At 40.4% G+C, this 13271-nt stretch overlaps 1 protein-coding gene across 2 annotated transcripts in view; it reads right to left on the bottom strand.

Moving 5' to 3' along the window:
* Positions 1–13271, bottom strand: part of LOC113130203 (plexin-A2-like) — a 55983-nt gene that overhangs the window by 20497 nt on the left and 22215 nt on the right. For both annotated transcript variants that reach the window (XM_026306611.1, XM_026306612.1), the window contains exons 5-12: positions 11539–11662; positions 10592–10745; positions 10002–10098; positions 7413–7527; positions 4554–4754; positions 3745–3841; positions 2737–2936; positions 1007–1158 (exon numbers count right to left, since the gene is read on the bottom strand). In XM_026306611.1, the coding sequence (XP_026162396.1) occupies positions 1007–1158; positions 2737–2936; positions 3745–3841; positions 4554–4754; positions 7413–7527; positions 10002–10098; positions 10592–10745; positions 11539–11662 (1140 nt within the window). The remainder of the gene's footprint in view (positions 1–1006; positions 1159–2736; positions 2937–3744; positions 3842–4553; positions 4755–7412; positions 7528–10001; positions 10099–10591; positions 10746–11538; positions 11663–13271) is intronic.

Here is a 13271-nt window from a genome sequence, read left to right as displayed (position 1 = left end):
CCAGGTGCGCGCGCACACACATACACACACACACACACACACACACACACAGACAGAAGAGGCACTGCACTGTATCATATTTGTTATGAATTGCACTGGGGGAAGATGGTGTCTGCTGGAACATGTGATTGAGGCAGACATTCATAGAAGTTGTGGGTCAATACATAGGACCATCTTTCTTCCTAATGGGAAACCTATAACAGCAATATAACTCAAATGATAAACTACACCCCTACCCATCTCTAGCACAATTGCCACCCACCATTACCTCCGGTTGCCATGGCAACATAGGGGTTTCTTCAATAAATCAGTATTGCTTGTCAGGTCAATAAGATAAAGTGTGCCATGAATAAGTCATTAAAGCAACTGACCCCATGCTGAAATGAATGGCTGTAACAGCTGTAATGCCATGTTTTAAAGCACTGTGTGTGCCAAATGAGTTGCCCTGCTGAACATACTGCTCTGCACAAAAAAAACCTTTGCGTTCCTCAAAACAGTAAGAGCACCCAATAAATTGTCCTTTCCCAACCTTTGTATTCATACATCACAAGAGTTTTCCAATTTTCTGTTGGCATGTTCTTTTCTTTTTTCTTTTTTTTTAAGAAGGATATAAATAAAGTCCCTGCAGCCTGAGCCCAATCGCATTACATGGCTGTGAGAGAAACACATGGCTAACAGATTGTCCCTCCAGTCAGCATCATGCAGCGCATTTCAATTACAGCTGTGCTGACAGCCTCGTAACGACAGTGACACAAAGACTGTCTCTTCCTTTTGCTCTGACTGCACCAGAGCAATGCAAAGCCCCCCACACAATCCTACAACCTGATGAGGCATTGCTGGGCGCCAGCTTATTCAGAGACTACGGTTGTGTCTGTGTGAAAAGTAGTGTAAAACAGGAAGAGAAACATGCATGTATATTTTGTTGTGTAAATGCGTGTTTGCATCTGTACAGTATGTCTATAGACAGTATGGCATGTCTGAGCAGGGGAGGGGAGGAGCCTCTTACTGTTCTGCAGTGATGTATCCTTGCTCCTGTGGGGTGCACTGCACTCCTGCCACCTCCACGTTACCCTGCAGCTCAGAGAATGACAAACCCAGGTTCAAGCCCTGGATGGTGACCAGTGTGCCCCCTTCTAGAGGCCCTGCAACTGGGCTCACCTGCATTAAAAAATAGATGAAAGATGATAAGATTCATTTTTATTTTGTACAGTGATACCTAATTTCTCAGTTTTTACTGCATTCCCGCAAATATTTGCTTGTTACTTTTTATAAATATATTTTTTAGTTGCATACAGTAGAGTACCCTAGAGTTTTCCAAATGTGAGAATAATGTGCCATAGAGAAAATTGAATTCCAAAATAATGTAATTAGCAACAGTTTTAAATATAAAGCCACATGAATTAAATGGTTTTTTTTCTTATTTTTTTCCTAAGTTGGCTTTGACATAGGACTAAATATACCATGAAATAGACAAAATTACTTAGAACATCTTCTGAGTAATCTGTGTAGGCTTAGGAAGCACATATAAAGTACATAACTCACAAAAAGCTATAATCCACTGTAATTCAAAACATGAAATAACGCAGTGAATAATGCCACGAACAAAGCTCTGAGAAACCTATTCACAGTCCTTTTCAGTGTAAAGTTAACCATCCCAGTAGGAAACCTTTGGACCTGCTGAGCAGAGCAGGAGCAATGCCGGAGCAACTTTCCCTCGCCTCCTGAGCAGCACTCGGTAGTTGATTCATTCTGCTGCAGCTCCTTGAGAAACACTAATAATGTGACAGGGACATCAAAGGCTCGCGGCTCTTTGAAGTGGGAGAGCCTTGCATCTCTGTGCCTGACCGACTGTGCCTCACTCAAGCGAATGAACAGGAGTGTGACATAAAAGATCCATCACCACTCTCTAAACAGAATGTATTCGTTTACTGTCAAGCACTTAAGGTATTCAGCTCTCATGGAATAAAATGTGAGATGGTCTCAGGTAAACAAACATTTGGATGGAAAAGTGAAAAGTGGCCACAGAAAAAAATATTGTTATTTACAGAATACCATGTCCTGTATATCTAACAATGTGCGCTGACATTCTTGTCACTGGGCATGTAGAAGCCTTTAGGTAAATCATTTTCAGTGATGACTTCAGACTATTCATAACTTCCGTTTTTTAATTTTCATCATAATACATGACACCATGTGCATTAATTAACATAGTACATGGCCTGCAGAAGCCATAAGCTTCAACTTGATTTTAAGATAAATTCACAGCCATTACTGCATACTGTAAATACTTCACTATTGGGGTTTATTTAATGTACTATCTACAAATGTATTCACAATCACTTGTATATTCCAACATTTCTGGTGAAGTACATTATTCCCCAGTCCTAAGCTGAGGTCTAATAATCAAACATTACTGCTCACAGTGATGATACTATGATAACCACACTCTGTATTTACCGTCTTAGCAGCTTGAGTGAAATAAAATAGGCTCAGCTACTGTAATAACAATTGCGGTTTCTCTGTCATATATGTGTTGCATCTCAGTTGATGAATTGGATTTTTATTATTAACAAACCACCCACATCAGAACCTCTGGACAAAGGTCATGATTTTCCTTTCAGCTGATTTGCCTAGAGCAGGACTTTGACTTTCTTGGAGAAACGCTTGTGTTTTTTAGAATTTAAATGCACCATATGACTAATGGACTAGGCATCAGCCAAGAATCAAACAACAAACCTCAGTAATGCGTGGGTTGGTGCACTTGACATTCCTGGCAGAGAGGTCCAGCCAGCGGCTAGCATACGGTGAAATGGGAGGACAGTGCTGTTTCATGGTGCATCGGCCTTCACCGCTACACCAGCCACACTGGAACTTCCTGTCTGCCCGCAGACACATGCCACAGCTGTCCCTCTGGGCACTGCACTTGTAGAGGTGCACTGTGAGGAAGACATCTGGTCAGTTGTTAAAATATGAAATAATTTCACTTGCCAATATGTGATGTTCTTATTAAAAGAGAAAGGATGTAAGTGATGAATGATACCATACAAGTCCTATCAAAGAGACATTAAAGCAAATGGACCCCATAAAATATGCTGTAGAAACACAGCAGACATTGGACCAACAGGGAGTGGTGCTCTAACTACTGGGCAAACAATCAAACTCATCTACTGATCCAAATGCATAACTAAAAAGTAGGTATACACCGCCATCTCAAAAAAAAAGGATTTCAATCGGGGTCGTCATCATGTGAATTCAGTTTATTCATAAAAGAATCATACTTGTGTAAATTCCTTCATCCAAGTATTAAGACAACAGATGCCAAAGTAATCTAATAAAACTTTCTCTGAAGTCAGTCTTATATATTTATGTCCATATTAAATAGCTTACCTAAATAATTAAAAGGCTTCTTGAAATTCACGGCTATTACTGCATACTGTGTATACTTGACTACTGGGATTTATTTTTATGTACTATGTGCTAATGTATTCACAATCACAACACACAAACACCCTTTCTTGATGATGGCGAAGAAACCAAGAATTGCCATGACAGCCAAACTGAGTTTTATTCTCTACCCCTCTTGGTACAAAAGTGATCGGGTGCTTTTTGATAATATTCTCTTCTATTGTAACTTTCACTCAAGGCACTTTGAGAGTGTTGAAGTGCCCCCTATGACCCATCTATCCTCTGTGGATTGAGTGCTTTACTCTTTTCTGTCCTGATAGTGATGGATGGCAGAGGCACCTTTAATCTTCTCGGGATTGTCAATGATGAAATTGCCGTTCCATACAATGGAGAGGTCCACTGCCAGGTCACTGATCTTCACACCCTCGTACATGTACTGAAAAGCAGAAAAAAAGAGTGAAGGAGTGCATGGAAAATGTATACAGAAAAAAGAGAAAGTCATAGAGAAGAGATGGAGTAAAAAAAGAAACAGAAGACAGAATGGGGGAAAATGAGAGGATGAAAGGGCAGTAGATAGACGAGGCTTTTAACCATCTGTCATTTCTGCCATGGTTGTCTGCTTTTCTACTCTTTGACGTGTAGAGCTGCAAACCCTGGTTGGGGTGGCCAATCATCCATATCTGAAGAAAATGGCCTTTTCATTCATTGTCACAGAGGAGCAAGGTATACATTGAAATTTAGCCTGTCATTTGCATTGTGCATCTCCCAAGAAATCTCTTGTGCTTGTCCCAAACCTGTGACTTTCTGCTGAGATTACACTCATGCTCTGTGAACACCTAGATGTTAGCTTGACAATATCCAGTTTATGACACAGGGCCAAATTGTAGTCATAGTTTCCTCCCTTCATTTTATAGAAAAACTAGTTTCCTTTTCTTCTTTCATTCCCAGTCACTCTCCTCTCTTCCATCACATTTTTGTGCTTTTCCTCATCATGCTCACTTTCCTTTTCCTCTGCTTTCTTCTCAGTATGCTGAACACCTCAGGCGTTATTCAATGATGTACCCTATGTACCTTGCCTACACAGTATCCAAGCTGTCTGCTTCATTTGACAGCTGTTAGGCTCAAACTGGGAGTGTTTGAGGTCATACCGAGCTGTTCTGGCATTGCACGCTGGTGCTGTTGAAGCGCAGCGCTGTGACACGGTGGCTGACACCCTGTACGTGCACCACGCACTCGTAGCCCCGCTGGCCCGACTGTGGCTGGGGAAGGTTTCGGGCTCTCAGGGTGATGGGTCGGACCTCGCCCGCCGGAATGAGAATTTCCCCAGAGTGAAGGAGCTGAGGGCAGTCCTTTGTAAACAACATACAAATGCAAATAACTATTCACAGATGCATTTTTCACATTATTAATTCTGTCAGGCTTTAATATTATCCATATATAATGCATACAGTCAGTAGCATTTACATAACTAGATTCTCCTCTGGAAATAAATGTAAAATATGTATACATATCTATGTTGCTGTCTCAGTATCTACATACATATTGTATGTGTCTGTCTATGGTATCTAATCCGTATTAGTGCATATGAATGAGTTTTCTAAATATAAAATACTAATGTAGCCCAGGGATTAACGGGGCAAATGTAATTTCTTTCAATCTGTTACACTTTCCACTACAGTAATCTAAATGTAAAACACAGTTTTTTTGTTGTGCTACAATGTACTCACATTTTATATATTACTCATAATATATTTCTTAGTGCCATATATTTCTAATCAATTGTCATTACATTTATTGACTCTTTGGTTACCTATAGTAATTATTACTGATAATACCTTATATTTACAGCATAGTTGTGTGCTGCTTAATGGCCTAGTCAGTAATACTTACAGTGGGTACGGAAAGTATTCAGACCCCTTTAAATTTTTCACTCTTTGTGTCATTGCAGCCATTTGCCAAAATCAAAAAAGTTCATTTTATTTCTCATTAATGTACACTCAGCACCCCATCTTGACAGAAAAAAAACAGAAATTTTTGCAAATTTATTAAAAAAGAAAAACTGAAATATCACATGGTCATAAGTATTCAGACCCTGTGCTCAGTATTGAGTAGAAGCACCCTTTTGAGCTAGTACAGCCATGAGTCTTCTTGGGAATGATGCAACAAGTTTTTCACACCTGGATTTGGGGATCCTCTGCCATTCTTCCTTGCAGATCCTCTCCAGTTCTGTCAGGTTGGATGGTGAACGTTGGTGGACAGCAATTTTCAGGTCTCTCCAGAGATGCTCAACTGGGTTTACGTCAGGGCTCTGGCTGGGCCAGTCAAGAACAGTCACAGAGTTGTTCCGAAGCCACTCCTTTGTTATTTTAGCTGTGTGCTTAGGGTCATTGTCCTGTTGAAAGGTGAACCTTCGGCCCAGTCTGAGGTCCTGAGCACTCTGGAAGAGGTTTTCTTCCAGGATATCTCTGTACTTGGCCGCATTCATCTTTCCTTCAATTGCAACCAGTTGTCCTGTCCCTGCAGCTGAAAAACACCCCGACAACATGATGCTCCCACCACCATGTTTCACTGTAGGGATTGTATTGGGCAGGTGATGAGCAGTGCCTGGTTTTCCCCACACATACCGCTTACAATTAACTCCAAAAAGTTCAATCTTGGTCTCATCAGACCAGAGAATCTTATTTCTCATAGTCTGGGAGTCCTTCATGTGTTTTTTGGCAAACTCTATGCAGGCTTTCATGTGTCTTGCACTGAGGAGAGGCTTCCATCGGGCCACTCTGCCATAAAGCCCCGACTGGTGGAGGGCTGCAGTGATAGTTGACTTTGTGGAACTTTCTCCCATCTCCCTACTGCATCTCTGGAGCTCAGCCACAGTGATCTTTGGGTTCTTCTTTACCTCTCTCACCAAGGCTCTTCTCCCACGATTGCTCAGTTTGGCTGGACGGCCAGGTCTAGGAAGAGTTCTGGTCATCCCAAACTTTTTCCATTGAGCATTATGGAGGCCACTGTGCTCTTAGGAACCTTGAGTGCTGCAGACATTCTTTTGTAACCTTGGCCAGATCTGTGCCTTGCCACAATTCTGTCTCTGAGCTCCTTGGGCAGTTCCTTCGACCTCATGATTCTCATTTGCTCTGACATGCACTGTGAGCTGTAAGGTCTTATATAGACAGGTGTGTGCCTTTCCTAATCAAGTCCAATCAGTTTAATTAAACACAGCTGGACTCCAGGGAAGGAGCAGAACCATCTCAAGGAGGATCAGAAGAAATGGACAGCATGTGAGTCCAGCATGAGTGTCACTGCAAAGGGTCTGAATACTTATGACCATGTGATATTTCAGTTTTTCTTTTTTAATAAATTTGCAAAAATTTCTACATTTCTGGTTTTTTTCTGTCAAGATGGGGTGCTGAGTGTACATTAATGAGAAATAAAATGAACTTTTTTGATTTTGGCAAATGGCTGCAATGACACAAAGAGTGAAAAATTTAAAGGGGTCTGAATACTTTCCGTACCCACTGTAGCTATGCTAGCAGTGTGGCTCTGGGGATGACAGTGAGTCAGTCCACCACTTTGGAAATACCACAACTATTAGATGGAATGTCATCATATTTAGTGTAGACAATCATGTCTCTCTTTTAAAAAACTGTAATGACTTTGGTGATCCCATGACTTTCCATTAGGTTAACATTTCAATTTCACTGACACTGTGTTTCATGTACTGTAATATTTGCAGAACTACTGACATTCATTACTTAAACATTTTATCTGCATGATGACATTTAACCCAAGGCACTGCTGTCCCTAAATACAGCCTCACAGAAATGCTAGCATGACTATAGGCCCTCAGTCTAGTTGATTACTTGTAGTGGGGCTATATTTTAACATTTAATTCATGTATTGTGCCTTTGAGGTAAAAGTGTCACATAGTGACAAATTAACTGTGCTCTTAAAAGCTGCACTGTAATCAGCTAATGAAACTCTCGGTCTGCAGTGTCTCTCTGTTAATGTACCTCTGAGGCATTGACTCTGCCCTCTTGGAAAGAACAGCTGCTGGGATCATGGGTGCACAGGTTGCGGTATTTACACCAGTGACAGAGAAAAGTGCTGTTTACACAGGACAGACACCTGCAGGATGAAATGAACACATTACTACATACACTACACCTGGCTGCAAAATGCAGTGTTGTTAAAGATGAATGCACTCATCATTAACAGTGCATCTTCCTCTCCTGGTTGAAGAGGCTTGAAAAGGGGAGACTGATAAAGGATTATTGCTTTCTGCTGAGTTTATCATGTCAGCTTCTCTTATCAAAAGCTCATATGTCCACAGTTTTCTATGCGCATAGCATGAATATAATCTGTTTGTGGCAGATGACAATAAATGATTCCAAACATAAGATCTTGACATGAGCTTGTCACTATCATTTACAGTACACTAAAAACTTGTAATAGTGTTATTAAAAAAAAAACATGTACTATATGTAACAGGGACATATAGTAGATGTAAATCAACTTTTCATTTTGTGTTTCATTTGGTGTTTAAAAAGTCCCCTTGCATGGTTAAGAATTTTTGGCTATGATGTTAACTGCATTTACACATTTCACATGTCCAACTCTTGGTTATAAAAAAAATCTGGAAAGAAAATGACAACTGTCTATTTGTTGGGTAGAATTGTGTAACATCTTTGGATCTGATTCAGTGAAGCGCAGCTAGCGATCACTTGTGGATTAAAGTTGAGCTGTAACAACCTTGTCGGAGTAGATTTAATCACAGGGTTAGGGGCTTTATAATAAAGCAACAGAGGCGTGCCACTGTGCAGAACACAGATCCATGTTCAATCAGCGTTTGTTCTCTTGAATGTGGTCATGCAATGTGATGAAGCTACAAGGGAACTAAAGTAGTCTAATATTACGGCTCATAGCAAGCTACAAATGACAATAAATGTAGTGCAGCACCATTAAATTTTGATATTAATTAGCTGCCTAGGGCCAGTGTGGACATAAAAATGTGTGTGGATGTGTTTGTGTGTGTATAAGTGAGAGAGAGAAACAGAAAGAAATTTGGGCGGTGGGGTATTATTAGAACTGGACTGGCAGGGTGCTGCAAACACTGGATAATTAATTATGGAGGGTGATGTGATGCTGAGAGGTGATGGAGGTGGTGGGGGAGGCGGAAGGAGAGGTGTCAGATTTAGGAGTATGTTTGGTCTGAAATATTAATCACCAGAGTTCACAGGGTCACCCGCAGCTAATGGAGGTCATATTGGTGTGGGGCGGATGTTATGAGCTTCCAACTGTTTCTCTCTAATGGCTTAATATGGTTATAGTGGGGCATTCATGTCACAGCCAAAGCATTTTGAATAGATGGCATGTGTTTCCACTGTGGGCTAATTTCTTGGGTTTGGCTATGAATACTCTATAAATCAGATGTTCCCTCCTGGAGTGAACCTATTACGGTATTATCCTCGAATCCAGCCTTTGTGCACTTGTGACTCAGTATAAGTGTTAGAGCATATGTAAGGTTGTCAGTTGAAAATTGCAACACGACAAAAAGAAAAGTCGTATTATGTTACTGCTCTCAACTGTTGCTAGACCATTCATATTGGAGATGAGTAGAAATTTCTTGATTAAGGTCCTTGGAGTAAAACTTTGAACTTTGGTTCTTTGTAGCATAATGTCAGTGTGAAAACTCATAAAGTTGCTGGTATCTTTTAAAACTGAGAAATGCAGCTAATTGGCATCCATCCTAATAAGATCCACCTTTGTATCAGGGTTTGTAATTGATATTCAGATAGAAACATTCTTGTCATAGCTTACTGTTACAATAAATACCTTAGACATTAGCATAATGGCTCAAAGTCAAAACAGTTTCCCTCTTCACTTAGGGAGCTTATATTGGCAGGATAAAACAGATCAGCATTTAAATAAAGTCCTTTTTAATTTTCATTGTTTTAAATGCCCTCGAGGCACCAGAGCAAGGTTAAAAATCTAAAATGTTTGATGTCTTATATCTGACAACAAACACAATTTCTCTGGCAAGGCCCCTTGAGACAAAGTCAGGTCTGTAAGGGCTGTGTGAGTGTAATGTTTATCTATTTAGAGGCCCTAGGAGACTGCTGGCCTACAGCAAAGCACTTTACACTGTTGAAGACACTGGGACATGATCATTGAGGGTTTACTGGACAGCCTCCAGCTGGGAATTTGTATTAAGTATTGCACAAAAGCAGCATGCATCATTAGCAGAATTGTGTATTATTTAGTGTATAAAATAATGTTTACTGAGGTTTTTTTCCCCCTTACTGGAAAACTGGAAAACTTAAACTGGAAAAAAAACAGTCTGAGGTTCAGTTGTATTTAAAGCTGTAAGCAGTAAGCCCACAAACTGCCAGGTTAAGCTTGAAACTCGAAACAAACAGGCCATGGCAAATGCATCATGTTGATTTAAATTAAACCTGACAGATAAATTGAACTCAGAGGTTATCTAACAGCCTGCTCTTAAGTGAGGTTGTGAGCATCAGAACATCATTGCCCTAAATTAAGTCATTCTCTACTATCTACTGAACAAATCAGAGAGTGGGGGTGGTGGCAGCTAGACTCACGTTTGATGTGTGCTGCAGTTGTAGAACTTCACCTCCGTGCTGGCGATCATTTGACCTGTCTCCTTTGAGTTCAGACGAAGCTCTACACCAGCCCAGTCTAACAGAGCAAAGGACAGAGAAAGAAAATGAATGAAAGGAGGTGGAGAGGAAATGAAAACATATGTGAGAGGGTGTATGAGAGTGAGCCAGAACGGCATGAAAAAGCAATGAGAGACGAAAAAGGACAAGTTGAACGTATGAAAACAGTGAGCAAAATGCAGAGGTCAAAATAAGAAACAGTGTTAATATTTTTATCACACTTCTGAAAGCCACCTGGAGTCTGCGTCTCTGCAAGGGCATATTGCTGTTGTCTAGAGAAACCTTCAGTCAAAAAATTCAGTTTGAGGATTTCTGTAAATGTTCAAAAGAAATTTAACAGCTCATTGGTACATGTCAAATTCTTTAAATGAACAAAAACTGCAAGGTGGTCAGTCTGAAAAGAGGGCTGTTTTGGCTCGTGTTTGAAATGTGGATATTTGAAGGTTTCTCTCCTGACATTGGCAACATCCGGTATAATACTTTTTAGATTTTTAGAGCTAATGTTTGCTTACCTTGTCCCTCTGGTATCTGAGGGACCTCCTTCCCAGCTGGGGACAGACACATAACCCTGTTCCCTTTGACATGGCCATCCACTTGGGCCTGCTGACCAAATGAGCAGGTGATTCCAGCAGAAAGGTCTGGAACATTATTCACTTCCAGCAGAAGCTAAAAGAAAGCAGAGGGAGGAGACTTAATGTACCCCACTTGAGACTGGCCTGTTGCATTGATTAATGTACAGTGCCACAGTGCTTTGACAGTAATACATAACAAATTTACTATATGTACTAGTTTGGTTCCGATCTGCATTTCTAAAGTTCAGCTATTAACATGTTCTATGTCTTTGTTTCATGGCACCAGTAGCTGAAGTGTAAAAATAATGAGTCCTAGAAATTACTGTTCCTGACCATGAAATGTATTCTGACATATAGTGGCATTTGGACAGTGACAGGCTAGCTGATTCTCCCCATTTCCAGTCTTTATATTAAGCTACCCATATCTTGGCACCAGCTTCATATTTAAGATTTTTTTGTGTTTTTCACAAAATGCCAAACTACTCCTTAATGTATATTAGTGCTTACTGCATGTCACTGCTCTGTGTGTTTGGCTGCTGTACAAAAATGGTTGAATCAAGCTTTTGAATTGTTATCAACCTCTTGGCAGATTCATGAGCGATGCAGACAGAGTAGCTCCATGCTCCAAAAACAACTCCCACCTAATTTTTTCTTCACATTTGCCTCTCATCCCACTGTACATATGTTTAAACTGAAAGAAATAGAGTGGCTGCCATACAGGAAGAAAGTCAGATTCCTTTTGCCACTCACAAAACTAATCTTCTCTCCCAGGCTTACACTTGTTGTACATGTGGCTGTACAAGGCCACTCACAGCGATTGCTCATAAACATTGGCACTGTGAGTGGAGTGACAGTGCAGTGATAGGTGGAATGATAAGCAGACTCACAGGGACGCTGTGTGCTGACACAGCAATGCTGTCTGGGTGAGTGATAACCTTCACACAGCGGTCAATGTCAGTGGCAAAATGGAAGGTCTCCTCCGCCCTGTGACACCGATCCCTCCTTGAGCACCTATGGAGTGACAGAAACTCATAATTAAAGTGCAGCAGGTTTAATGATGAAATGTGGTCAGCAAACTCTTTAACTGTAAGTTTGATTTTTAGCCCTGCTAGTTTTGTGTCTGTCTGTGGTAATATTCAGCGCTTTGGTCCAGACTAAGGACAGCACCATCACTGGTGGACCATCAAAAATTCAGTCTGTCCAAAATTCAGCTGAATTCTGACATTAGCATTTAGTATATATCTTCATAGAGCTGCTGGCATGGCTGTGGAGTCTTACCTCATTTGTACATAAACAGCCTGCAAACAAAACTTATGAATACCATGTCTGAATCATAACTTCTCATTGCATCACATCATACAATATGGTGAATATATCTCATATACCAATGTAAAAATATTTCTAAAACAGTTGACACAAAAGGTTTTACTTTACCAAACATAGACTGTAGGTTACGGGTTTATGTTGCCAGGGGTGCAATGGCTGCAAAGAGCAGCCTGTGAATTTGCTGTCAAGCAAAATGATGTGTCAAACTGAAACTGTCACAAGTTTATTGATTGACAGATCATTAACAAAACACAGTCTGCTCATTTCTATACAGTTTTCATTAGGCTAATATGTAAGCTGATTCCTAGTTTTCTATATTTGTGTATACAGAAAAACAGAGAAACCTGGATTAATGTAACAATCACTTCACAACTCACTCCTCTATTCACTACACTTTGTGTCAACACGAACAGCAGGCTGTTTTTGGTTTGTTTGTCTCTTGCTCACTTGATGGCATCTGCCTTTTTCTGCTTTTCCTGTTCTCTAATAGTGACTGCAGGTTTCCTCTTTCTGTTCATGTTTTGTTTAGCAGTGAACTGCCCAGTGCATATAATGTGCATTTGTGATGGCTAAAGCCTTTACTACTATTTACAGGCTGCACTATCCATGTTACTGCAGCTACGATGGTCTATTGACTATCTGTATAGGCTGTATAATGTCTGGCCCTCACACGCTGAGACAGATTGGTCCACTGGGAAAACTTCTGAACTTCTCGACAGCCAGTCCATGCCTATCTGCTGTGCGTGGCTGTCAGTCTCCTATTTTGTACATTTTTGCTGTTCTTTTCTGCAAAGCAAATTACGTTGAGTGCAAAAGGAGTGTAAGCTTCAAATCCTAGATCCCAACAGGCAATTAAAAGTAAGAAGTGAAAGGTTCAGCAGCATAGTGTGACCTTAAAATAATCTTGTTAAAAAGAAGTGTGAAGTAAAAGTAAGGCAAGTTATTGCAAAGGATAGACAGGATTAAAATGAAACTTGCCCAGCTTTAGAAATGCTCTTTGTTGTTGAGATAGAGGTTTGGACTCCACAGATAGTAACAGGCATAAATGCATAAATGCAGTCTTTAAAAGAATAAGTTTCTCAGCTGTAAAGTTAAATCATAATAGTAAACTCAGAGAGTAGTGTGGCTGCACAACATCCTGTCTTTCTTTTAAATGTGTAATGTGCGCAGTGAGAGGAAACAGTATTTAATACAATCTTAGATAATGCTGAGGGGGTGGCACCTCGTGAGAGAGCTCAAAGAGCACTGAGGCCTGTGCTGTAATTACAACACAGTACAAAATCAGAATGAAAAC

This window comes from Mastacembelus armatus, chromosome 5 (genome assembly GCF_900324485.2).
Source record: "Mastacembelus armatus chromosome 5, fMasArm1.2, whole genome shotgun sequence".
Taxonomy (NCBI): Eukaryota; Metazoa; Chordata; class Actinopteri; order Synbranchiformes; family Mastacembelidae; genus Mastacembelus; species Mastacembelus armatus.
Note: the sequence above shows the minus strand (reverse complement) of the source record. Positions and strands in the feature narration are given on the sequence as shown.